General features: G+C 46.2%; 1 protein-coding gene across 1 annotated transcript; it reads left to right on the plus strand.

Annotated features, from left to right (window-relative positions):
* Nucleotides 1–1,485: 1,485 nt before the first annotated feature.
* On the plus strand, nt 1,486–16,497 carry LOC119388709 (carbonic anhydrase 7). The gene is made up of 7 exons (XM_049415075.1): nt 1,486–1,564; nt 2,066–2,098; nt 3,822–4,001; nt 12,679–12,830; nt 13,112–13,204; nt 15,394–15,624; nt 16,243–16,497. Exons 1-7 carry the CDS (start codon nt 1,486–1,488, stop codon nt 16,360–16,362), a joined length of 888 nt encoding a protein of 295 aa, XP_049271032.1. The 3' UTR covers nt 16,363–16,497.
* Nucleotides 16,498–25,050: the final 8,553 nt, after the last annotated feature.

The raw sequence follows: 25,050 nt of genomic DNA on the forward strand, positions 1-25,050 counted from the left end.
ATTACATCGTCTCTCACATAGCCCAGGAGTGTCATTGAAAAGTGAGCCCTGTGCGTTATCATACATTTCTTAAATTATTATGTTAATGGACATGAATAATACATCGAGCTGTTGGCGAAGTAAATCATTGCTACTCGGTACAACGGGAACAAACAGTGACACGGGATGGTGACAACGACAGACAAGGCGCTGAACTGACAACTGAACTAAGAGAGCACTGTCTGTCGTTCTATCACTGTCCAGTGTGTAGCGCTGTTTGTTCCCGTTGTAATGACGTACCAATCAGCCCAGTGAGGTGCACTCCTGCAGTTCCCGGCGCTATTCCCTCGTAGTAAGTCCTCGCGAGACCAATACCAAAGTTCTTCGGCATTCCATTTCGCGCAATTATGCCCTTACACGCCGCAATTGTTAGTCTGCCGTGAGAGTTGCCGCCCGGGACGCCCACAAAAAACAACATCCGCATCCGCAGCCGGATCTACAAATCTTATTTCTCGACCGTATGAACTGCGTTTTCAAACGGTACATTTCGATAAATATAGTTCCGCTGACTTCTGATACTGCTTTGTAGCAGCTCTCACCAAAAGGAATTCATTTGGTACTCGTTTTGCTTTTACGAGCGACTGTCGTTCTGAAACATCCGGCTGCTAAAAAAAGTGGAAGGCTTTCGGTGGGAAACAAAACGGTGCGTGGCTAACTCTGACTACGCATACGCTGCCGCCGTCAGTATTGATCGCATTAAGGGTGCCTTTGACACGTGTAGAATATTTATAGCACAGGCGCACGACTCGGCACTTTGGGCAAGCCTCGTTTATAAAAACTTACGGAATGGCGTGTACAGCTTGCTGTCACTTCTTATTAGTATGTCCCGTCCTGACTTCTCTTTTTTTTTTGGCATCCACCAAAATGTTCCCTAATGTTCGTAGAGCGAAAAACCTGGTGGTTCATACAGAAAACAAAAAACAAAAACTGGCTGTACAGATGCGCTGGCTGCTGAATTTCACTGCAATGCTACAGGACCGTGTACGTAGGTTCAGGTACGCGTTAAAAAAAAACCGAGGTGGTGTCAATTTCCGGGAGCCCTCCACTACGGCGTACATCGTAATCATATCGTGGTTTTTCCTCGTACAAACGCGAGTAATTATTTATAGCGAAGTAGCATATCGGTCCGCACATTTTTCCAGTCTGTGGGCCAGTGGTCAGTTCCCACGGGCACTCCGACATGGCGGCAGTCATCCACGCTGGAAGCGATGTGCAAAAGCAAACCATAAAAGGACAAAAAGTGCCCTAGGGGCATCATATTTTGATATGGGATGGCTTATATTGCCCCTCGAAAAATGTCTTCCCAGCAATGCATTCGTGGTCATAAGTGAAGCCGACTTTAAGAGGATCGGTGTAAGCTTGGTCGCGCGCTCCTCGGGACAATAGGAAACAATGATTAACACAACTACAAAAGGTCCTAGTGCCTTCATATTCTGATATGAGACAATGGTATTGCCCCCGGAAAGACCTCTTCCGAGCAGTGCACGTGTGTTTGGAAGTGAAGCCAACTTTGAGGGGGAAAGGTGTGAGCTTGGTCTTTGAAAGCTGGCTTTCCCGGAATGTGTGTTGTAGTGAAGCCCACCTATCACGAAAAAAGCCATGCACGCGTGGCGCTAAGCGGAGGATGTGGTCTTCTTTGTGGGTTTGGCGAGCAAACGCCACTTAATGTACAACTTGGTGGCGGCGTGCACCTTGCTGTGTCGCGGTAAACGGTGCCCAGTTTGAATATTGATGAGCGCGTTTACAACCTGGTCTTTGGTACCAAACTGGCCTTCGCCGTGTGACCTCTCTGTCGTATGCTAAACAGCTTCGCTGGTCATGTACTTTCACAAAGTGGAATGGCTCGCACATTTAAAACTGTCTTCTCTGGAAAACTACAGCCTAAATCAACAAAAGGCACCTGAATGTGGCGTTGAACCTGAGTTTCTTGTCACTGCTCGTAGATTAGCGCAGGCTTCTAGGTTTTTCAGACTTCAGGTATGGCTACATGTCCCGCACTAACTCCATTTTTTGTTTCCAACCTCAGGTCACTGCGAGGATGAGTGGACTTACGGAGATGGTGAGTTTCGTGCTCGCTGTCCAGATGTATAACGGTTCTGCTACGAACGTTATGACACAGACGACAACGAATAGGCATTGAAACTAAGCTAAACTTTAGCAGTGATGGACAGTATCACGTGATTCTTCTAAGTTATTTCTTGGAGAAAGCGGTTTCCTGGTAAAAAAATTGAAATTGAACTGGATACTTTATTTCTTACGCATTCTCTGCTAATAACGTCAACGTGCCATAGTGAAGGTTTTTTCGTTGAATGAATGTTTAATATAGGTGTGCTAATTATGGCTTCGGAATTCAGAGCATCTCGCTATGCTTAAACAGGCAGCAGCTGCCATTCGTCCGTTACCTGACACCTTAGTGATATTTGTTAGGAGTAACAAGTGTCAGCAAAGAAGCTGCCGACAAGTGAATTGTTCGGGCACTGCTGTATGTCTTCAAATCTGCTGTCTTGCTTTTCGTTGTTTGTTTGTTTCTTAGGCATTGCCTCTTAATGACGTCAGCATGCCGTAGTGAACTTTCCGTCGTTGCCATGAATGAGTGCTTAATACAAAAAAAAGTGTAGAACATATTGGTTGGATTCAGCGCAATACAACGAGGACAGAGATACAACGAGGACACGAACAGCGCTGGTGTTCATGTCCCTTCTTCATCTCCGTCCTCGTTGTATCGCGCTGAATCCACCCAATATGTTCAACAAAATCCAACTTGCCCAAATGTCAGTTCTTCTGCAAAAAAGTGTAGTTTTGCTAATCGCTGCCTTATGATTCAGAGGTGTTTCCTATGCCAAAATAGACATGTGTGTTCGTTTCTGACCCCGATAACTTGAACACCCATGACTTAATCGCACTTGTTATTCCAGCGGGCTGTCATTTGTTAAAATGCGTAAGCTGCCATTCGGATCGGGCGCATATATTTTGAGTTACCGCAGGAAGCGATAAAACTGTTGGCTGTTGCCAGAATACTTTTTGTATATAGGGCATCATTTTTGTGCTTGCACTACTGGTGGACACCTGCAAGATCCTACTATCACCCTCATCCATTCCGGTGCACGATCAGTTGTTCTCTGCAAACAACCGTACAATAGTCTGTGTGAAAGCATTTTTACAAAACAACGATCGGTCTATCCGTGGTCTGTTTTGTATCAGGAAAGCCGTTTCAAACGTTTCTCAGTATGTTATTGCAGCCCAGCGATTAAGGCCAATATTTGTGTGGATTGGGCCTTAGCATTCGAAATGTGGTGGTCTACTCCACGGTTTGATACATAACACTATCATTGGAGCTTGTATAACGAAGTGGAGGCACACGAACATTTCGTGAAGAGTTGAAAACATTTCGCCTGCTTGACTGTTATTTTCCATGCATAACAGATAACGTACACAGAAAAATTGGCGCAGCTGGCAGTAAGTCGCTCAAGGTTGGGTCCCAGCAGAGCTGCTGGGCACGTTTCAGCTCCTCTTGTTAACCATCTGTACAGAATGCTTGGGCGGTCATTAAGCGCATGCCGGTACATGATGATGATAATTTTATATCTACGACACACGGCAAACCTCGACCATAACAGCTCCGCTGTAAAAAGTACATGCAATGTTCCACTACACAGTTGTTTACCTATTATTAAACAAAATTGGTTTTCCTCTCATGTTTCGTCGTAAGGCTTTTTGTTAGTCGCCATTATCAGGCTACAGTTACCTTCACTATTTGAACTTTTCGCTCTCTTATATTTCAGGGGTTGCCCAATGGCCGAATCTTGATTTGGACGTGCAGAACCAGTGCGGTGGATCCTACCAATCACCCATTGACTTAGTGTGGAGTAGTACAACCTACGACGAGTACCTCGGCGTCGTCAATTACTATGGTTACCTCGATCCATTGCGAAACGTATCCATTGTCAACGATGGGCACACGGGTACGTAGAATACGTCTCATCTTTCCGCACACTCCTGCAGAACTATCGCATTTTATGCAATGATGGAAAAAAAGCTGAGCCCGGAGTCGCATAAGTACACTACGGAAAAAACAACAAGAAGAGAGAACCGAATAGAACAGCTCACATTGACACGACGTTTAAAGGGCCCGTGAAACGGTTTTGAAAAAGTCAGCTAGTCCAAACCATTCGCACCATAATTAAGGGAGTCCAGCTATGAAATAGCCACTAGTTGCATTTCAAGCGTTTTAGAGGAAACGAAACTCTGGAAATAGAAGAATCGACAACCGGGCTTGAAGGACGCTGTGAGGAGCGTAGCCAGAAAGTTATTTCTGCGGACTGGGGGGCGGAATGGGGGGAGGAGTACGACGTCAATTTTATTTATCTATGTGCGTGTGCACACACACACACACACACACACACACACACACACACGTATATATATATATATATATATATATATATATATATATATATATATATATATATATATATATATATATATATATATATATATATATATATATATATTTATTGTGATGACGAAGAGCGGCAACGGGTTTGGGCGCATGCTGGGGTAGCGCGAGGAAGAGAAGGACGAAGGCCAGAGAATGAAATTGGTCGAGGAGAAAGAGATTTTCAGCCCCTTCCAAATTGGCTTTAGACCTAGATGTTCTATTTGGCATGTACATGTGGATTTGGAGAGCAGAATTAAATTAGCGCGCCGTCACAGACAAATAGCAGCCCTGGTAACATTGGATATCTCAAAAGCTTACGATAGTGTAGAATATAAAATATTATTGGATCAATTAAACTTTAATGATATCCCTAAGTATATAGTGAGGTGGTTTAGTGAGTTTTTAACTGGAAGGAAATTTTAATGTTCACTAAAAGGTCATTCTTCAGGTATACATTGTCAGTCAAGAGGAGTTCCTCAGGGAGCAGTCACCTCGCCTCTTCTCTTTAATGTATTGCTGAGCAATATTCCCAGCCATGATGGTGTATACACATACGTATATGCAGACGACATAGCATTTTTTGCGTCCGACTCTGATATACATTCCCTATATACTCGCTTACAAACGTATATGTGCGCCATTGAAAATTGGTTAGAGGATATCCATTTATGTCTCAATGTTTCAAAGAGCTCAGTGATAGTTTTCCCTTTGTATAACCCAGTTAATATAACACTAACTTGCAACCTGCAGAACATACCACAAGTGGACACGGTAAAATATCTGGGAATAATTTATGATACTCGTCTCCTCTGGCAAACACTTATTGAATACATAACAAAGAAAGGAGTACGAGCGCTAGGAGTTTTACGAAGACTTTGCAACAGTCGATCGGGGATGCGAAGAGACACACTAGTTATGATATACAAAATGTATGTACGCCCAGTATTAGAATTCGGATGTGTTTTATATTCCGGTGCACCAGCTTATAAATTGCGTCCACTTGTACTGCTGGAAAGGGAGGCCCTAAGGTTATGCCTCGGACTCCCGAAATTCGTAGCCAATAATGTCCTGTACTTAGAGGCAAGATTGCCCTCTCTTTTGTGCAGATTTAGGATACTAACGGTACAAACTTTTCTAAAGATGTATGAATATCCTATAAAACTAAAAATTATTTTCATGTCTCACCCAGCGTTATTTTTTCAATCTTACTGGCCTCGGTTTCATACACCACAGGTGAGTTACGTACAAGCACTTATTGGACCCTTAGATGTTAAACTGAGTGAAGTTCCTTCCATTGACAAGGAAAAGCACAACCTTAAAATCATTTTTGACAATATATATCCAAATCATGCCAAAAATTTGCCTTATCAGATATTAAACGGCCTACTACAAAGACATTTAGAGGGGATACATACGACAAATATCATAGCTACAGATGCCTCACAATCCGAAGAAAAATCTGGCATTGGTGTTTTCTCTGAGACCTTCAACTGGTCATTTTCATTAAGACTTCCTGATTTCTCATCAGTATTTTCGGCGGAATTTCTAGCGGTAATTATGGCTTTACGAAAGCTGACCCCATCAACCTCAAGAGTTGCAATAATTACAGATTCATTATCTTTGTGTTCAGCACTCGCTGCAAATAGCGAATCTCAATTATCACGTACTTTTCATTTTCTTGTTCCCACCCACGTAACTTTAATTAGATTAATCTGGGTACCGGGACGCAAAGGGATAAAAAACGCCAGCCCTGCGCTGAAACCGCAGCACAGTCACAGCGAAAGCTGGAAGAGCGGCGTTTCTAGAGCCCGTTGTAAGCTCTCTTGGGGCTACAATACAAGTAGACTAGAAAGGTACCCACTACGCCATAAATCACAATTTTTGTGAAGTTGGGAAGCACCTACTAAGCCATTATACATCATTCTGCGGAGAAGCGAGGCACCAGCTACACGTCTGTAAGGCATTATGTGCACTTTGTTGACGCGACGACTGATGACGATGAAGAATTATGGCTCAGCCATTTGTAATGGGTTGGAAGCTTTAAACGGCCCACCAGTTATGTAATTTGCATTGGGTGACGCCCGCTCGCTATTTCCCTCTCCCGTCATGCTGTATAACATACGTTGACGTGGGAGCGAGACGGGGGCGGGGGCGCAGAACTTTACTGAGACCCCGAGGAAATGGATCATGCGCTCATGGGCTTCCTTGGCAACCAATCCAAGTGCACTTGCGAGCAACCCACTACGCTATAAAGCATTGTAATTTTACTGAGACCCCGAGGAAATGGATCTGCGCTTATAGGCTTCCTTGGCAACCAATACAAGTGCACTTGCGAGGAACCCACAACGCTCTAAATCATTCTAATTTTTGAGAAGTAGGGCAGCAGGCACTCTGCCATTTTTCGTCATTTTACGGAGATCCGTGGTACCTGCTAAACACATGTAAGGCATTATGCGCACTTTGTTTGTTGATGACGAAGAATTATGGTAGATATCTTTGTAATGGGTTGGAAGCATTTCACAACCTACTCGTTGCGCAATTAGCATTGTGTGACGCCTGGTTGCAGAATTCGCGTTGTGCGACGCTTGGTGCTTATTTTACTCTTCTACCACGCTATATTGCATATGCTAATGTGGTTCCTTCCCGACATGAAGCCTGTATAGGACCTTTTTGCCAAGCAGTTTCAAGCACCGGAATGGCTCAGAGGTTGAATGCTGGGCTCCCACGCAGAGGGCCCAGGTTCGAACCTCGTTCCATCCTGGAATTTTTTTTTTCTTATTTCGATCGATACTGGTTACGGACACCGGCGGCGGCGGCGACGGCGGCGGACAACTACGGCGCCAAAAACGGCCGGTGAAATGATCTCATAACAGCTTTCGCTGTAAAATGAATGAAATGGCGGACTCTCTGGCGAAAGCCGCTCTCAGTGGTCCCATATTCTCAATTATTCCCATAACAGCACTCATAATTCGTGACAGATTTAGAAGGCGTGCCATAATTCAAGACTTCGGCAAAACATTAATCACTCATCTAAACGAATATCGACACCTCTTGTTCCCTTGGCCCAGGAATTTTTGTTCAACCAGAAAAGATGAAGTTATTTTTACTAAATTACGACGTCGCGTTCCAAAACTAAATTTTTATATGCATAGATCTGGTCTGGCTCCCTCCCCTCTTTGCTCGTTTTGTAACCAGGACGAAACAGTTGAACATTATTTCTTATCATGTAACCGTTTCAATTTACTAAGGAAAAACATTCTCAAAGCAGCGTTTAATCGAATTAGATTGGATTTCATTACTTCTAATATTCTATCCTTGGGAGCCTCCTCATTAGGTCATTGTCACCGGGATGTCTGTTCCGCTGTACAAAAATTCTTAATTGAATCAGGGCGGTTTTAATTCGGAGTTTTAAATTAGCATTATGCATTTTTTCTAGCTACTCTATAATTCATTAGTCATAGAAATCATATGTGGTCACTTCTACCTAAAATTAATCGTTTCTTGGCCAATCCCCCAGAGTGGGTGTGAGCCATGCATCAAGGAAATCATCATCATCATCATCAGAACAGCCGGCCCACGAACGGGCGTTGTCTCCTGTTTCTCTCTTTACAATGGCGCAGTCGCGAAACACAGAGCCATCAGAAGACGTTAATCCGCCTGCCTCTATCACCCTTCGAAGCGGGCAAGTGATTTCGGACTCGCAGCCACTACATTCCGGGGAAGGCGTCCAGGCCTCCACGGCGGCTCAACCACAGGGTGGCGACTCCGAAATGACCCGTTTCTTGGACGTGTTGACGCAACGCCTCACCAACATGGCAAGCAGCTCTACTGCCGCCATTGGATGCGCCGCACCTGGGCCGCTACCTGAGACTGCTATGCCGGAATTTCACGGGTTTCAGCACGATCCGACCACCTGGGTCTCGACCGTCGACTCTGTCGCCACTAAATACTCTTGGCCAGAGTCTACGAAGCCTGGAATCGTCTTCAGGGAAGCAAGTATGCCTCATGGACTACTTGGTGTGCGGCCCTCTCGTCCACATTTGCACCGCTTCCGGGAGCCTATAACACTCTCTTCATGGAGATGCGGTCGCGCCGGCAAGCCCGAACTGATGACATTGCCGCATACATCTGCGACAAATTATGCCTCCTGCAAGCTTGCGATATTGCCTGGCCCTCTCCGGCAGCCAGACAGTACGTCATCGATGGCATATACGATTCGACGCATGCGGCCATTCTGTCTGTGCAGACAGTCCATCAAAGCATCGATGCTTTTATCCGACAGGCAGCAGAGTTGCAGGAAACTGCAAGACGCCGCGCTCCTGCAGTCTCCCCACAGGAACCCGCTACCACGCGGCGCGGATGCTTTTCCTGCGGGCGCTTGGGGCATGGATACAAGGACTGCCCACAAACGCCACGCCAAGCCATCCAGTTCCAAGCGCGGCCACTTCCAACTGTTCGGGTCCGCGTCGACGGCATCGGTGAGCTCATGGCACTCGTGGATACTGGAGCCCAGCGAACGGCGCTGCTTCGCCGACACGCCCCAGTCACCCTCCAGCCTTGGACCGAGCCGCCCCTACGGGGCCTCGGCGGCAGCGTACTCCCTGTAGGTGCGGTGGACCTGCAGCTACACACCGAAGCCGGGAGCAAGTTACTTTCCGCCGTTCCCGTCTTCGAGGACCTACCCGCTGACATGGTTCTGGGAGCGGACTACATCATGTCAGGTCAAGTACAGCTCACCATAGATGGCGACGGCGTCCACATCCGTGGATTGACCCCGAGTACTTCTCCGGATAAAAGCTCCCAAGGTGAGTCAGCAACGCTGCACTCAATCTCAGCCGTGCTCGAAAGGCACACATCACTTTTTGCCGATAGTACTGCGCAGCTCCCTGGCACTAGCTTACTAGAACATCGTATACCGACTGACAATCATCCGCCGGTGTCTGTGCCGTTACGGCGATATGCAGAAAGAGAGCGGGCCGTGATTGCCGAACAAATAGAAGAAATGCTAGCCGCTAATGTAATCAGGCCGTCTTCTAGTCCATGGGCTGCGCCTGTCGTTTTAGTCCGCAAAAAGAACGGGAGCCTACGATTCTGCGTGGACTATAGGGAGCTAAATAAGCACACCATACCCGACTCATACCCGCTGCCGCGTATTGACGACGCTATTGACACCATACGAAATTCAAGATTCTTTTCATCTCTGGATTTGAAAGCGGGGTATTGGCAAATCAACGTCGCCGAAGAGGATAAGTGCAAGACGGCTTTCCGTACGCCTTCTGGCTTGTACGAGTTTAACCGTATGCCTTTCGGGTTGCGAACCGCCCCAAGCACGTTCCAGCGGGCCATGAATACAGTACTGGGTTCGCTGAAAGACCAAGCCTGCGTTGTGTACCTCGACGACATCCTTGTTATCGGTGTAACTGAAGAAGAGCATCTACGAAACCTCGACGAAGTTCTGAAGAGGCTGCATGGCGCTGGATTCCGCCTTAACCGGGAGAAATGTCAGTTTGGCATGACGACAATATCCTATCTCGGGTATACCATATCTCAGGACGGCGTGCAGCCCCTTCCTGAAAGAATTCAAGCTGTGACCAACTATCCCGTGCCAACCTGTATTAAACAGCTTGCAGGTATTCCTGGGAATCGCGTCGTACTTGCGCAAGTTTGTCCCGAACTTTGCGTCAACAGCTGCACCGCTCACGGACCTGTTAAGGAAGGGAACACAATTTCAGTGGGGACGACCATCGCAGGACGACGCCTTCCGGACCCTTAAACATCAACTGACCCATAGCCCTGTTCTGTGCCACTTCAATGAAGAATGGACTACAGAGGTACACACCGATGCAAGTCAAACTGGTATAGGGGCCGTTCTCATACAGCGTGACCCGCACGGACGTGAGCACGTCGTCGCCTACGCCAGCCGCAAACTGTCTGACGCGGAGCGCCATTACCACTCCAATGAACTAGAGCGCCTGGCTGTCGTCTGGAGCGTTGACGAGAAGTTCCGGCACTACCTGGTTGGCCGACAATTCACTATTGTAACAGATAACTCCGCTGTGGCGTGGATGTTCGCTAAACAGCACCTCAAACACAAGTGTGCGCGGTGAATAGTTCGGCTGCAAGATTACACTTACAACATCCGTCAACGCGCAGGGGCACAAAACCAGGTTGCGGATGCCTTATCGCGAAACCCAATCGAGGAACGCTCCCTGCAAAACCGCGAAGACTGGATCATGTTCTCCCAGGAAGAAGTTTCGAATGCCCAACGCATCGACAAAGATTTAGACACCATTATGAATTCCCTATCAGACACGGGACGCAACGCCAAATTTGCTTTACGCGACGGCACGCTGTATCGTCGTCGTTGGGTCGAGAAGCAAGACGAACGCCACCTTTTGGTCATTCCTATTTCCTTACGTTCGAGTATTCTGCGTGCCATCCACGACACACCCGAAGGAGGCCACATAGGCTACCGAGCAACATTGCGCAAAGCACAAGAGCGCTTTTGGTGGCCGAGAATGGACAGGAGCGTGCGTTCGTACGTTGCAAGCTGTAAAGTGTGCCAACAACACAAACGGCGTCCGGGCTGTCAACCTGGATTACTAACACCTATTACGCCTCCGGAGACAATTTTTCACACTGTGGTAATAGACCACATCGGGCCTTTTCCAACATCGGCAGCAGGCAACAGATATATTATAGTCGCTGTGGACTACTTGTCAAGGTTTATAGAGGTCGCTGCCGTGCCTTCCCTTGCCGCCATTTGCGTCATAAACTTTCTGCGGGACCACTTCGAATGGAGACACGGCCTCCCTAAGAAACTGATCTCCGACAGGTCGACCACTTTCCGCAGTCGTGAGCTCCGTACCTACCTTCGGCAAGCGGGGGTTGAGCATCATTTCGCGGCAGCCTACCATCCACAGGCGAACGGCCTGACAGAGAGGTCGAACCAGACGCTACAAGCTCGACTGGCACCGTATTGTACGAGCAACAAGCCCGGTGAGGCCGACTGGGACGAGCATCTCAAAGCAGCTGCATACGCAGTTAACACGGCGTTGCAAAGTTCAGCCGGAACCTCTCCCTACGAAATTGTCTACGGTCAACTACCAAAACTTGGCGCTACACTCTCCTTGGACACGCCTGTACAACCTGGACGTTCTGCTGCACGAGGGACACTTTGCCGCAAAATACGAACCGAGGCGCGCAAGAGAATAATGCATGCCCAACAGGAGCAAAAGCGACATTACGACCGCCGCCGCCGTCGGGCACCGCCATACCGTATCGGCGATGAGGTGTGGGTGCAACGAGGTACACCGTCCCCTGCGAAGAAACTATGCGCGAAGTTCGAAGGGCCCTTTATTATTACGAAACAACTGGGCGAGAACACTTGGCGAGTGCGGTCCTCGGATTCTGACTCGCGCGCAGACAGAAGGAGGCGAAACAATTTTGCCGGGCATGTGTCGCGTATTAAGAATTGTGTCCGTAGAGACGTCTGAAGTGCCGAAATCTGCTTTTCTTTCAGAGGTGCACCTTTCGCAGCGTGGCCGAGTGTGATGACGAAGAGCGGCAACGGGCTTGGGCGCATGCTGTGGTATATATATATATATATATATATATATATATATATATATATATATATATATATATATATATATATATATATATATATATATATATATATATATATATATATATATATATATATATATATATGTGTGTGTGTGTGTGTGTGTGTGTGTGTGTGTGTGTGTGTGTGTGTGTGTGTGTGTGTGTGTGTGTGTGTGTGTGTGTGTGTGCACCTTCTCCTGACTATGCCAGTGGGCGCTTTTTCCGTCTGTCTTCCTTCTCCAATTGTATGTTTCCTGTTTCCGACTTTTCTTTTTCCCCGAAGGGCGCAGGGCATGAATTAAACGTCACAAATCCGACTATTCCAATTTTTCTACCACTATATGAAACAGCCGTGCGTATCTTCTCGATCAGATCGTCTTGTGTTATCAAAGCTAACACGCGCCGCTGTAATTTCAAAGTAGACACCGAGACATTCGCAGTATCGTTTCGGCCAAGTTTGTTCCTCCATGGAGCGCCGTGCCCTCTCATGCTCAAGGTTAGCATTTACGGCACTTGCGCAAAAAGCATGAACTTCAAGCGGAGCGAGGTGAATAATTCGCGCTTGTAACTGTGTTTTGACTCTCTTGAAACAGCGAAAGTATCTTCCAGCAAAGCCACTAATGTTCGGATCACCGGTGCGGGCCTGAACGGATGGTACAAGTTTGAGCAACTACACTTCCACTGGGGAAGTAATTCCAGCCTGGGCTCCGAACACCGCATCGATGGCTACACTTTTCCTATAGAGGTAGGATCTATCTATCTATCTATCTATCTATCTATCTATCTATCTATCTATCTATCTATCTATCTATCTATCTATCTATCTATCTATCTATCTATCTATCTATCTATCTATCTATCTATCTATCTATCTATCTATCTATCTATCTATCTATCTATCTATCTATCTATCTATCTATCTATCTATCTATCTATCTATCTATCTATCTATCTATCTATCTGTCTTGTTTATATGCTGCTGTGATTTCGCAGAGTTGCTTACGTTACATGTCCTCACTATTCCAGATGCACCTGGTACACATGAACACGAAGTACAGCACGGGTGAAGAGGCCCTCAAGCATCGTGACGGTCTCGCGGTGGTTGCGGTGTTCTTCCAGGTATACAACCGTAGACGGCAATGGGATTTGGTAATCGGATTTATAATCAGAGACTGTGCAGCGGCTATCGCGTCCTGCTGTTATGCACGAGATGACGTGTTCACCTACACGCCGCTAGTGTTAATGTATATAGCTCCTACAGGAGCTATGTACGGTATATGCCTTCTTTAGGAAACATATACGTTATAAAACACACATTAGGCTCCTTTACTGTATAGCCCATATATACAGTAAACGAGCAAGCACGCAAATGTGGTAGTATATTAATTAGCGGTAGAATTCGCGCAATTTGGCTGTGTAGCCTTAACTTCATTGCCAAAAAAAGGCTGTCCGCAAGTATAGACCAGAACTCTAACTAGAACACAGCCAGGCCCGTAGCCAGGCGGGGGGGGAGGGGGGGGGGGGCTGGGGACCCGACCCCCCCCCCCGAACTTTTGGTGATGTATGTGTTTTTACCGAAAATAAATAATAAAAATAGTTGTTTTTCTCAAAATTTCAAGGTTTTCAGCAAGTGGGGACACCTCCCCCCCCCCCCCCCCCCGAAAAAAATTCCTGGCTACGGGCCTGAACACAGCGAATTCAAAGGGTGCCGCCATATTTTCATCGCGCGTCGTGCCATCTATCGCAAGCGCGGCGAAACCACATCCCCGGTCTGCCATGCCAGCAGACGCTACACAAAGCAAACGCAAAACTTCCGAAACTCAGTCCGTCGGAGAGAGCGTGTTTAGCGTTTTTTCTAGCCTGGAGATTTTCGCTGTTTTTGTCCGCGAGTCCCCAATGCGAGTCCACAATGTCCACATTACGTGCTGTGCCGGCTGCGGAAGCAAGTTAGTCAGGTACGTACGCTGCTATATTTGTGAAAAATGTCCGCACTGTCAGTACGCGTGAGCCGTAATTGACATGCAGCTTGCGAAAGAGTGAAACAATGTTTTGTTGCCGCATATTGCAAGTAGCGAACAAAGCTTTATGCAAACTCATCATTTCAACGTGTATATCGCGCCATAATTAGTGTGCGTTTTGTGGGTAGCTTCGTGGAACGTAATTTTTTTGTATGAGCGCTCTTCCAATCATGTGTCTTGCTCACAAAAGCGTGAAATCAGAGAGTACCATCTGCAGTATCGTTCATCGATCCCTTTTGGAAGTTATCTGCGATATTTTAATCATGCGACGATGATGCTTCACAATCGAAACTGTGCTACTCTTAGTTAAGCCGGTATCGAGATGGGCGGAATCCCGCTGTCCCTTATTAAAGGCCTGCTGTGCAAGCATATGCTAAACATTTAACTGTTTGAGCTAGCGCTACGCCTGCGTGTGCGACGTTAAGGACATTGGTGGGAGTACTGTTTCGCTACGTGCCAATGTTATGTATTCTGTGCAGATGTCTTGTGTCCAAATAAATTTGGGAACATCAAACACTGCAATGATAGCACGAAGTTCGGGCCAGCTGTTCAAAAATACCGTACCATTTACTACCTTTTGAAGGCGAAAACTTGTAATCTTGAAGGTGTGAATGACATCAATATCACTAAAGGTGGCAAAGCACGCTGCTTGCTTCTGCTTGAAAGCACAACCTCGCGCTACATTTTCGTCAAAGGACACGCTGAACGGTATCGGGCACTAAGTGCAACCCCACACAAAGCTTGCGTCTGCCTTCAACCCAGCTGCGTGTCCCATAAAATGGAATAACTGGGCATTAAGCTAGAATACACGCAGTTAGTGTACTTACTCGCGCATTTTCACCCGGCTCGTAGTTTTTCTGTATGAATTACAATTATCCACTGGCGGCGAAGCTGAAAACGGCGCTCCGGTAAGATTCGCGTGGAGCGTTGTGATCGTCGCAGACAGCGCGCTAAGTAATATCCTCCTGCTGCGCTGCTTGTTTTGACATCCAAAGACGACGCAGTAGTGCCCAGATGCGCTCTTATACGCGGAAACGGCGTGAACAGATGCTTTATCGCACTTTAAAGTCTCAGAGCTTGCCATGTCTAATTGGCGCAACCCATGCGCCCCTTGGCAGCCATCATAAATCATAGCCAGCTCCTCGCTGACTGCTTCGCACAACATCGCCCCCCCCCCCCCCCCCCCCCCCCACGCAGTGCGTGGATAGGTTGGCGTTTTTTTTTCTTCTGTACTTCATTTGTTCCTCAAAGTAGCTGTGCCGCTTCCTGTGTGTTGTGTTTCTGTGACAGGTCAGCCCGCGCGACAACCCGGCGCTAAGCGCCATCGTAGGAGCTCTGCGGCAGATGAGCAGCGGAAGTACCACGCGAGTGAACCTGACCTCCATCCCGCCGCTGCGACAACTGATGCCCCAGGATCCGCAGCTTTACTACCGCTACCAGGGCTCGCTCACGACACCGCCGTGCTCTGAGGTAGTCACCTGGACTGTGCTGGCGCAACCGAGCGGAATCAGCGAAGCACAGGCACGTCGAATAAATAATAATAATAATAATAATAATAATAATAATAATAATAATAATAATAATAATAATAATAATAATAATAATAATAATAATAATTGTTCGAGCACCATAACCACAAGGCAACCGCGGCGGGTGTGAGATAAGGTAGCAACGGTGAGAAGTAAAGTACAAAAAAAAATGAAACATAGAGAGACAGCCGACAAGAAACAACCATCCTTACAGGAGAAGCTGCTCGGTTAAAAAACACATCAAAATAGCCGATTTAACTGAGAATAGGATCGAAATATTCCTAAGCAAGCATGCTCGCAAGCGTCTTGTCAAAGTGGTGCACAGTGGGAAATGTCAAAAGGAATCTATTGGGGCACGTCACCCACTTTCCCGTTCAACAAATAAATAAATAAATAAATAAATAAATAAATAAATAAATAAATAAATAAATAAATAAATAAATAAATAAATAAATAAATAAATAAATAAATAAATAAGTCAGTTAGTTGTCCATCAATCGCACATCTCAATACACCAATAGCGACAACTCTCAGTGAAAGAGGCTCTTTACAAATGTTGTTAGCGTTGCCTGACTGATATTTAAGCTACTTTACTCTTTCTTCTCTATAGCTGCAAGCCTTCCGCAACCTAGTAGTGGACCATGGTAACGGAAGCAGCCCCGAGCACCTCGTCAACAACTTCCGTCCCGTCACTACCTTGAACGGCCGCCCCGTCTTCACGAACTTTTGACACGATTTGCAAGCTGACAGGCAAGCCGAGCAAAAAGTTCGGCACTGCTACTAAACGTTGGAGAGGATTGGGTGCAAACAGGGCTGGGCAAAGATACTTTGAAATTGTATCGCGATACGATACAAGATACTCAGGCAAGAAGTATTGGAGATACAGATACAAGATATTGCCGCAATAATTGTATCCGATACGATACTTGGCAATTGTATCTTAAGATACTTCGATACATTCTCAAATTTGTTATTATAGATCCATATAATGTAGCAGCAAATGCCTATGCACGAAAATGTCTGCTTCAAAATTCCTTAATTGTGACCTATTTTGTTTCACTTGAATGAAATGTCTGTTAGTATCTCAAAAGTTTTGCCCTTCTTGCTCAAAGTACATTAGTTTCCTTCTCCAAAACAACTTATTGGGGTTTGTTTTAGCTTTTTCACAGGACAACTCTTTGTACACTTCGCTGACAGTGGTACTTGCTTTGCACAGCTTGCCGACCATCTAGCAGGTTGCCATATAATCACAATAACTTCAGTAAGAAGCCTTCGCACGACGGCGCGAATACCGGTGTGGAATTTTACCTTGTCCGTAAAAGACAGCTTGCACAATACCGTATGTCCGGACAGATGTGCAGCAGCAACATCGCTGGTAGCGACATTTTTTATTTTTTTTTGGGGGGGGGGCGCATGGTGTATTAAGGGTTTGAGCCATTTCGCTAGCGGCCCGGCCCACAGACATGATTGTCTTCGTCTCATTTGTTTTTATTTTCTAAATAAGTATGTTCGTGAGCTGCACAGACATAACTGGTCTCAAGCATTCCTTTCGTAAGGAACACGTGGTCACCATGTGCTAAAACATAACCGTGGGACAAAAACTCTATATTTCAGAATCCGCGTCCAGATATCAGTCATTCTGTACATCGCTATCGATGTTTCTCGAATCCTGACTCCAAATCCCCTTCAGAAATGACCTATATATGAGATATGGGAAAGGCTGCCTTTCAAACGTCATTTTGTTCAAACTCTCTGCCACCATCTTCACTGTCCCGGCCCTTGCAACTAAACTTCGCGACTGCGGCCTGCTGGCTATAAGCTCAGTTTGAGACCCCTGGTGTATACGCAGATGACGTAACACTGCAATGAATTGTCATATTCTACTTATCTGCTGGCGTAAAAGATTCTTTGTTGAGATACTCAGTAACGTGCAATCTTTTTAGCAATTATTTTTCAACGAGAGAACATGTGCAACACAGAAACGTCTCAGACGTATTTAATAGTTCCATAAAACGTCGCAGTACACCGCCGCTATTCGCGCTATTGCCACTTATAGCTCCCATTACGTGGCGATTAGTAATGCGAAAAATATTTAAGAAAGCCTGAAACAGGAAAAAAATGTAAGTAAAATAGAGAGGTGGTTGTGTATCAAACATTCACATTGAATGAGCACAGAAACACAACAGAGACGGCGCCCTTAATAGCTATGAGCATGAATTATTGTCAACTTACCTGTTGAGACAATAGAAAATTCAGTGCCTATATGGAAAATTGCCTGAAACGACTCGTCAGAACGTTCATGAGCAAAACAGAGCATTCAGCAAAACAAAGTTTCTCGAATCTCCTTCCTAACATCTTTAAGATGGCTCCTAATGATTTCCATTATTATAATGCAAGCTCAATTTCGCTATTTTCCTAAGCGGTAAGCAGAATGTTTTGTACTGTTTACTCAAAGTACGCCCACCTAATTATATATTTGTTTTCAAAATCGCCTTGGCAACGTGTAAATGTGTAAACAGTAGTGGAAATAAAGTAGACAGAAGAATAAAACCTATATCTTATTTTCGGAGCGCGTTGCAAAAGACATACTGCGGTGACCAGACCGGAAAAACAGTGCAGAGACTTAGGTAATGTAAGGGATGCAAAATGACAGCTAAGAAAGCACTACTGCTAATAATCAAATTATGATTTCATAAATTATTTGAATAAATGTAGGAAGAAGTGAAAACTACGGTACGCCAAGATAGTTTCTGTTAGGTAAACTCTGGCACTTTTAGATCTAGCGTCAGTACCAGGGGTGCTATCGTTGTTAGATTCTTATTTGCATATAGGTTAATTCATGGCATGCAAGTCAAACTTACATCCACGAGATCCTTCAACTCGCTGATATGTAAAATCCACGTGACGCAAAGGAAGCCCATTCATGCACGCATCACATTTCGTTACGGAGCAAGACGCGAGACAACACGCAAGAGAATATTCAATAATGACACTGTAGCAACATCAGAATTTGCGCGATAGACGCGGCGCAGGACAGTGACTAAGAGCAAGTGTCGCGGCATTGGCGCAACTAAAAAGAAAAGAAATCGAGCAAACAAAAGGTACGTGGGCTGGGCGTAGACGTCCGCGCGCTTGTCTTCCTCATCTTCTGCCCTCACTGGGGTACTCTGGCGGAAAAATAAAATTGCGTCACTGCCCTAAGACTTATTCAGATGGCTTAGTGGCACCAGTACCAGCTGGAGAAGCGGAGCTTGGCCAGCGAATATTGTTTCGCATGGTTGTGTTGCGATAGAAGTATCTTGTATCTTAAGATACACGATACATTATTGAATGTATCGGAAATACAGATACAGATACTCGTTTTGTGAGACATATCGCGATACAGATACAAGATACTCAAAGAGTATCTAAGATAGTATCTAAGATACATGTATCTTCGATACTGCCCAGCACTGGGTGCAAAGATAGGGAGAGAAGGTGTTCATCACGAGGATTAAGACAGTGACGATGAATAAAATTCGGAGTCGTTCCCTTCTGCGAAGGTGGGTGACCAGCTGAAGTGAGAGGGGGCACTCCCGTGCCTGCTCTCCTAGGCGTTCTTCGTCAGCGCGTTCCTCCTCGGGCTTGCTCATAATTGCGATAGACCTATACTTGCCACACGTGACAGTGCCAGCGCAGCGCCCTAGACCCGACTGACGTGGCCAAACACGAACGAAAGGCGCACTTCTCCACTTAAGTTTTCTACAATTCCCCTTGGTGTCGCACTCCCTCCGTGATCGGCCCACTTGCATACCGATCCCTGATGTTAACTAATGACGTCATAATGTGATGTCATCGCTCGCGGAGGACGTCGCGTGGCTTTATTTTTTAACACAAAAGTGTTTTATCCTCGGGTCCACTAAAACTTCACTGACATCATTTCCGTCACGGGTGTGACGTCGGTGAAATGCTAACGAACGGATAACAAAGAAAAACCGCAAGAAAAAGTTTCACTGATTTGCATGACCTATGAGTCGAACCCACGACCTCTCCGCCGGCATCGATAGGAGCCGGGAGTTTTACCCTCTACGCTACCGACGCTCATGCATGCGCCCTTAGAAACGAGCCCGATATATTTTACACCTTCTCCCTTTCACGGCGACCTTTGTTCGTGTGGGACGGTGTCGCCGTCTTGGAGAGGTGAATTACTGCGTCATGACACTAACGAGCGCCGACTGGACGCGCTTTGGTAGCTTCAGCGCAGCGGAGGCTCGCTCCCCGGTTTCCACTCCATTTCGTTTCAATACAATTGGAGTGAGTGCTTTCTTGCAATGAGAGACACGCCAGCGGACTGCCGGACGCCTTCGTGCGTTCACGGCTCAAGCTACATGTTCTGCCTCTCGCGTTCCTTAAGCGCTGTGTGGTAGCGTATTCATGTGTATGCTTGTGTATGCTGGTGTAGGTTACCTAATTGCTGGAGAGCGCACATCTTGCCGCTTCTCTCCTCAAATGAGGACGCTTCCCATGAGCGCATATCGAGTACATGTGACTGTGTGCTTGTTGATGCCATCTTTGCATGGGATTCCCCATACGCTTTGTCCGGGCTTATGTTAACTCCTCTAGCTACCACAAAAGTTTAATAATGATCATCGACGCTAGTCGTCGGGATGGATATGTGCCAGTAGGATCTTATGCGCGTCCACATCAAACGGTGCTATAGCCGCCAAACACCAACAGACATTGTGCAAGCTGTCATTTACTAAATTACAATGAAAATTTACTACTTTTGTAAAGACAAGTTTCACTTTCGTGTTATACCAATTTCTATACGGAGGGATCAACCATTTACACACCAAAAGCAACCAGGTGTGCCATTTACAGTTTCGCTGTAAATGACACACCTGGCTGATTTTGGTGTGTAAATAACACCTGGTCATCGGTGTGATGTTTTCAGAACATCACACCGACAAAAAAAGTCTTCCAGACAAAGTGAACGGGGAACGACCGCCATCATAGCACAATTGGTAGAGCATGGGACGCGTAATCTTAGGTTTGTGGGTTCGGGCCACACCGACGGCAAAATTGATCGTTGCCCACTTTCATTCACTTAACTTCTACACACCAGTTCAATAAAACAAAATGATATCTTTTACGCTTTCTATGGCTTAATTGTCAATTGTATTCAATAGGTTGTGTCTAACAAAAGAACAACAACAAAAAACGAGCCCCTCGAACAATTCCTCTTCTGCTATTCTTCCAGAATGTACCGCAAGGCATGTATCAAAAAAGTTTATACAAAGGCATCGAGTAAATATATGCAGTCCTCTTCGTTGCCAATACTCTAGCTATCAATGAAGGAACTTGTAAGACTCGTCCAGTTGGCACAAAATCTTTTCCAGACGTGCGAGAGAGAGAGAGAGAGAGAAAGAGAGGAGACGTGTGTATATACCAACTGGACAATGGACTCAGTTTCGCTAATTCATAGCTAGGGTATTGGCATCAAACAGCACTTGTGCCTTTCCCGTAGAATGTCTCCTCATGCTAACCAGGAAGGCTTTGTCGTCCACAGTGTTTTGAGGGAGCTCACGAAGAATGGTATCGGTTTCCATGGGAGCGGTCACTACAGGGCCCCATATGCCATACTGGAGGCCATAGCGGAGAAGCCGCCGAAACGTTATCCGGAGGCATATCAGCCGCTCCGCAACCCAGTTGGGCAAGTAAGGTGACAAGTGAGCGACGATTGACAGCGTTTAGTCCTATTTGTGTATTTTTAAAGACGATAGTCTTTCTTGGGATACTTGAACCTTGGGATACTTAGGATACTTGGACTGACTGGGCAGCCTTGACGAACTGAACGCTTAATTTTAATGGGGGCCCCCAGTGTCTTGTTGATTATTAGACTTGTACTACCATTCAGATATGCCAGGGCGACACCGTCAGCAATTATTTTACCAACGTTAATGTGCTCCAGTACTGCAAACAAAAACACATGGGCGACACAATCAAAAGCCTTCCACAGATCCAGCTGGAGTACGGCTACACGGGCTTGAAAAATGGAAGCACCTCCAAGTGCAAAGTCTTTCTTTTTTAAATTACATACGGGAACACTACCAGTAAGAACCTTTTTAGAGGAGCGAGGTTTCTATATGCCATGGGGCTCCAAATGCTTAATCTGTAACAAACCTCAAACAATTGACCACGTCTTTCTGCACTGTTGGGAGGGGGTGTACTTTTGGGACGTGTTGTAGAGGACAATAAAAAAAGAAGTTCCGCTAGACCCTCATGGAATTAGGTACTTAGCAATAAACAATGAGGACGGATTACCTTTTGACCTAATCATGATGATTGGCTTGCACAGTATATGGCGCTCACGAATGGCGGGATTTTACTGTGATCCGGACAGAAGACCAGCAAGACAGTATATTGTCACGTGGTCGTGACGTCCACGAAGACAGCAGTCGGCGCGCTCAAGATGAAACTCTTTATTTGGCCGAACTTGTGGCCGGGAAATGAAAACCAAACTACAGCAATACATGCTGTACACTGATAGCGGCGAACAGGGCGTCGGCCGTCGATAAAAACTGATCATGGCTGGGACGCGCCGTCTTTTATACATCACGCATCGAACTTTCTAGCCTTATCACTGGTGGTCGCGCAAGCTCTGCGCGCAATGTTAACAAAATTATCCACTACAATCACGAAGCTTCTCGAATACTGCGGCGCGGTCAGCGTCGAGCGTGGCTAACCGTTCTTGCGGGTCAAATCCGAGTGCATCAAAATAAAACAAGAAGTGGGCGTGGCAATATTCAAGGAAGTGTGACCCGGTTGATTGAGGTAGAAAAAGCAAAAGAATGCATTCCTTCATGGTTGGCTAGAGTAGAACCCCTGCTTACTATAAAGGAATTTTAAATCACAATGTTGTTCATCCACTGGCTGACGGTAGATGTGCGCTTGCATGTTTGTGGTGTCTTGTAAAAAAATTCTGTTGTCCCCGTTTGTGTTACGTACAACCGGAAATAAAGAAAAAAGATAGCTGATCCCTCTGTCGTAGGAATCGGTATAACACGAAAGTGGAACGTGTCGTCAAAGAAGTACAGTCGAAACCCGCGATAACGAAATTACGAGGGAACGAAATTCTCACCGCAACGAAATATTTTCGGAGCACCGGCGAACACCCATAGGAATCAATGCATTTCGTAACTCGCGACTACGAAAAATATTCATACCGCAGTCCCTCATTAACGAAATTTTTGAAACACGAGTGCGCAAATATTCTACTCTCGCAACATTAACTACATTCGAAAACTGCTGAAATGCATTCATGCTACACTTAAATTGTGCAAAACTATCGCTACAGCGCACTTGAGAGACAGCCGCCATCACTGTTTACAAAAAAAAACAAACATAAAGCTGGCGACAATGATGATGATGATGGCTTGCCGAAACACCTGCTCGTTATCACGGACTACGTAGCCAAATCCGCATTCCTCATGGAGTTTCGTTCGTTGGCTTGGCTCTGTGCTTGGCTTGTCGGCTTTGCGCGCAGATGGTCGCGTGTGTGGAGCCATTTGTGGAGCGTTTGCTTGGTCGCTTGGTGCAACGTGAACTGTGTGTTGCGATTGCTTCGTCCAAGTTTGCTGCCTGCGAAGATGCCGCCTCCAACGAAAAAGCGGAATTTATCACGCTGGAAGATAAGGCTGCAATCATCAGTGAGGGGGAAAAGGGCAGGGAAAAGAATCACAGCATATCCACGGAGTGAATGATGATGAGTGGGCGAAGCTGCGGAGGTTCATCGGTAAACCGTGAATCTTCCGTGAATTCTGCCCAGTACATCATCACCGACGTGAGATCGGGCGCGTTTATACTCAAGGTTCGATGAGAGTTATGACGACTTGCAGCTCACTAACCCTTTCAGCCGTGGATTTTTTATTTCGGCCGGAGACATTTTTTGTGCGTGTTTTCCTAATAGTTAGGACCTCAGAAGACCAAAAACGAAATATTGAGCCAGTGGTGCTAGTATTTATGGAATAATTAACATGGAATCAAATTAGGTCATCAGGGCTCAGTGGTTGTGAAATTAGGCAAATGGCTTCTTTATTTCTGCTACTCACTAGAGTACACAAAATGTGAACCACGTCTCATTTTTCAGTGTGATACTCCTTGAAACAGCTTCTGTACGACGTCCCGAAAACGGCGCATAGTCGCCTCACCTGACCCGCCAGGGCATCACGCATGACTTCGGTCAAGCTGTTTCTTTTTTGTAGCTCCCAGCTCCTCAAATATGTCGCAACTTTGGTGTCAATCACAGTGGGGATCATTGAAGAAGTATTTCCCCTAGAACGAGCAGTTTAGGTTTCATTTCTGAGGTGCTAGGGGAACTTTTGTGCGGTGTCGTCAATTGACGACGCCAGGGCCGAAAGGGTTAATTTTACATGTACGCTGTGAATTTTCATTGTTTAGAAAACCATTGCCTTAGAAAACATCTGGCGTCTTTCGTTAAGCAGCTGGCGTCTTTTCGTTTTGCTTTAGAAACATCTGGCGTCTTTTCGTTTTGCTTTTAGAAAACATCTGGCGTTTTTCGTTGGTTTATTTCATCAATCAACGGCGTTTTGAACAAAATTTTTATTGTTTAATCACGCACAGGAGAAATCTCACCAGGCACTACCTTGGAGGTCAACAATGGCTGCTAATGGGAATGAGAGACAGAAGAAGTCGGCTTTTAGCTAACACTTACACTTCTACATCTACTAACGTTTCCTACTGGAACATGCCAATGGCTGCTAATGGGGAATGAGAGACAGACGAATTCGGCTTTTAGTTAACGCGCACGCTGCGAATTTTTTATTGTTCAACAACGCACAGGAAAAATCTCCCACCGGCACCACCTTGGAGGTCAAGATCTGGTACTAGCGTTAAGACTGGTTGCGCCCTACGACGGGGACGAACGGGTGCCGCTTTAAGGAGCTTCGCCCGATCGCTTCTCGGCCTTTTGGCTAAGATCAAAGTTTTAGTCAAGAGGCGATTGCAGTTATCAAAGTCGAGTCATCCCCCGGTGCCCGCGATCGGCTCGGCCGGTTGCCTGCAGCGTGAGGATGGCGTTCCGGGCCCCACCCCCCAAAGCGCATTGCTTCTGTTTTAATTCGCCGTCTGATTCAACTGCGGACGATATCATCGATGCAGTAGAAGAAGTCACCGGACCGAAAGGACTGAAGTCTCTACAGCACCAGGGCGGCACGAAGTTCTGCATCGCGGTAACCTCGTCCGCGGCCGCAGCGAAGCTTACAACACGTGGCTCCTTTGTGTTGAATGGAGTCGCAGTGCCGGTAGCCCCGGTATGCCCTCAAGTCATAGCAGTGACGGTCTTCAGGTGCCCCCTGTACCTGGGCGACGCATCCCTGGCGGCGGCGTTTTCGCAATACGGGAAAGTTCTGGACATCTT

Source organism: Rhipicephalus sanguineus, chromosome 4, assembly GCF_013339695.2.
Source record: "Rhipicephalus sanguineus isolate Rsan-2018 chromosome 4, BIME_Rsan_1.4, whole genome shotgun sequence".
NCBI classification, from domain to species: Eukaryota; Metazoa; Arthropoda; class Arachnida; order Ixodida; family Ixodidae; genus Rhipicephalus; species Rhipicephalus sanguineus.